The 2477-nt window shown below is 48.6% G+C and overlaps 1 protein-coding gene across 1 annotated transcript; it reads right to left on the bottom strand.

Moving 5' to 3' along the window:
* Positions 1 to 1338: 1338 nt before the first annotated feature.
* PPTG_19989 (hypothetical protein) lies at positions 1339 to 1794 on the bottom strand (the record flags this gene model as incomplete). Its single annotated transcript, XM_008918605.1, has 1 exon — positions 1339 to 1794. One exon carries the CDS (start codon positions 1792 to 1794, stop codon positions 1339 to 1341), a length of 456 nt encoding a protein of 151 aa, XP_008916853.1.
* Positions 1795 to 2477: the final 683 nt, after the last annotated feature.

Raw genomic sequence — 2477 nt, 5'->3', positions numbered from 1 at the left:
ATGGGGTGTTATCTTTAACACTCCGCCGCAGCGCGAAGTACGATAGGTGCTGCACCGGCACACTATGTTCTTTGTAGACGCCCAAGACTTTGTGTATCTGAATCCCTTGTAGATCTTGACTGTCTTCGAGCCGCGCGTTTTCTTGACGCGCAATGCGGGTTGGCTCTGTGTAGACGGGAGTTGCGTGTTGCAATCAGCGGTGATGTCGTCAGAGGTGGAGGTGTAACTGATTGCATCAGGAAGTAAAGTAGTATGCTGACGCTCGGCGCCGTGGCCAGTGCCAGTCCTCGCTTTATGATTGCTGGCTCTCTTTTGCTTAGGTCGAGCTGGCGTGTGCTGGCGTGCCATATCTACGCTGAGTGCGAGAGCTCAGTCTGACGGGGGTTAATCCGCTTGTGCCCATTCGCTTCGTCTATAGGCGCGAGCCCTAATAGAAATAGATCCTTAAGATACTAATAGAATCCATTATGCTTTCAGCTTGTATGTGGTTCTTCCGTTCAGAGATCAGGTCACGCAGAACAACGCCAAAAATAAGTTCCGTTCATAAGATCCGGTCAGAGCAAAATACGGTCAGTAAAAAAGCCAACCGAATAAACTACATGGGAGATGGTTGTCGGACACCTTTCAGCGCTACACGAGATACTCAAGGGCAGTGGGAGCTCCACTCGCAAAGCTAATGATGCCAATGAAACAGTTTTAACGCATCGACATTTTTGAGCAACGATGTGCAGCGTGGGGATCACCCCGAAACATCGGCGTGCCACATTGTGGTCACCGATGACGTTCAATAAACTGCTTCCAATTTTTCCCCAAACTTTCCTATTCGTCGAATTCAACAGCCTCCAAGTATCTCCAAGGAAAATGTAACATTTCCCATTTTTGTGATATCACAAAAGCGCAAATGCATGGTTAATTCCGAAGCAAGACTTACCGTAAAACTTATGTGCAAACGGACAAGTCGTATTTATCTTGACCCATCTATAACACATATCTTTGAGGACTGACTTTATTTTAAGTATCGAATAATACATTTTTGACCCAATGTTAAGAACACACACGTCTAACTTCTGATTATCTACTTCTGTATTGCTTCCGATTATTCATTCATTGTCTTCTCCGTCGCTTTCGCTGTCGTCAGCCAGGTCGTCGTCGGATGATAGATCTTTATATTTATCACCCACTAAGCATGCCCTCTTTAACGCCCCAAACATGTCGACCGGGATATCAGGAAGAAGTGGGGTTGGTGCGGCCTCACAGGTGGACGGGAGAGGCGACAAAATGTGTGCCTTCCTAAAGCCGTTCATAATCGTTGTACGAGACAGCATATCCCAGCTACCCTTAACCCAAAAGCATCTTTTGTTGTACCTGAATGCCGAAGCCTAGCGCGATGTCGTTAGCGTCGTCTGGCGCAATCTGTCCTTGACGTGTTCGAGCTCGTAAACTGAGTTGATGGCGACGCAAGAACCCCTTCCGCCAGTGCCACGAAGCTTTGAACCCTAGAACATCATGTTCCGCGGCGATTTCAAGTGCTTGCATCTCTAGCATAGGCCCACTCACAGGCACGCCATCTTTTCGTAGCATGTTCACCCAGCCCACGAGCTCCTGTTCGGCCTCGGCAGACAGAATGGTAGCCACACCAACGGGTCTTAAGTACTTGAGGTCTGCGGTTTTGGGGTCTTCACATAACAGCTTCAGGGTTTCGTGGTTTTCTATCCAGGTATGAATTAGCTTGCGCTTCGAGTCCTTAGACTTGCTGCTCAAAGTGCTAAAATACTTGTCTACAGTCTTCTGCATGCGCTTGTTGCACTCGAAAAAGTACTCGACAATCTCTAGCTTTAGCCTGTTAGTGGTACACCTCCGTCTATGTGTCGGCTTAGTTCTTCCTTGCCCGGTTATTCGAGGCCGGCCTGGTGGCTTGGATCTCCCCATGGCAGACGCGTGGTGATTGACTGGCTAGTGTGAATAGCCCCCTTCCATGACTTTCATAAAATTACCAAATTGTACTGTGATCGAATCGATCGCTGATTGGTCACTGTCAAGGTGTCCGTAAATGGCCAAAGTCCGTTTGCACATAAGTTTTACGGTATGGTGTAACTCGGCGAAAAGTTCCGGAATGTTTTTGGTTTATACGTTTTACTGGGGGCTGTCCCACTTCTGTCGGCACCAATTCCCACCAGGTTTGACCATTTTGCACCACTTTTTGTGTCCCACTTATTTGTCCCATCGGCCCCCAGAATCTCGCTACCAGTAGACGGCAGCTCACACCGCTCATATCGCCACCATAGGAGCCGAAGACACAACCGCTCAGATATCCAGCATGGTCAAGGGCACCTGAGAGTGTCAAACAACAAGATCATGCACTACAACAGCCACTCATCCAACCTACAACGAGTGTGTGAAGGAACAGAGGAAAGGACGCGCCAAAAAAGCAGCGCCAGCGGTGGAGAGTCTCCATTTCTCCGCCTGCGAGGTAAGTT

Source organism: Phytophthora parasitica (genome assembly GCF_000247585.1).
Source record: "Phytophthora parasitica INRA-310 unplaced genomic scaffold supercont2.241, whole genome shotgun sequence".
Classification (NCBI taxonomy): Eukaryota; Oomycota; class Peronosporomycetes; order Peronosporales; family Peronosporaceae; genus Phytophthora; species Phytophthora nicotianae.
Note: the sequence above shows the minus strand (reverse complement) of the source record. Positions and strands in the feature narration are given on the sequence as shown.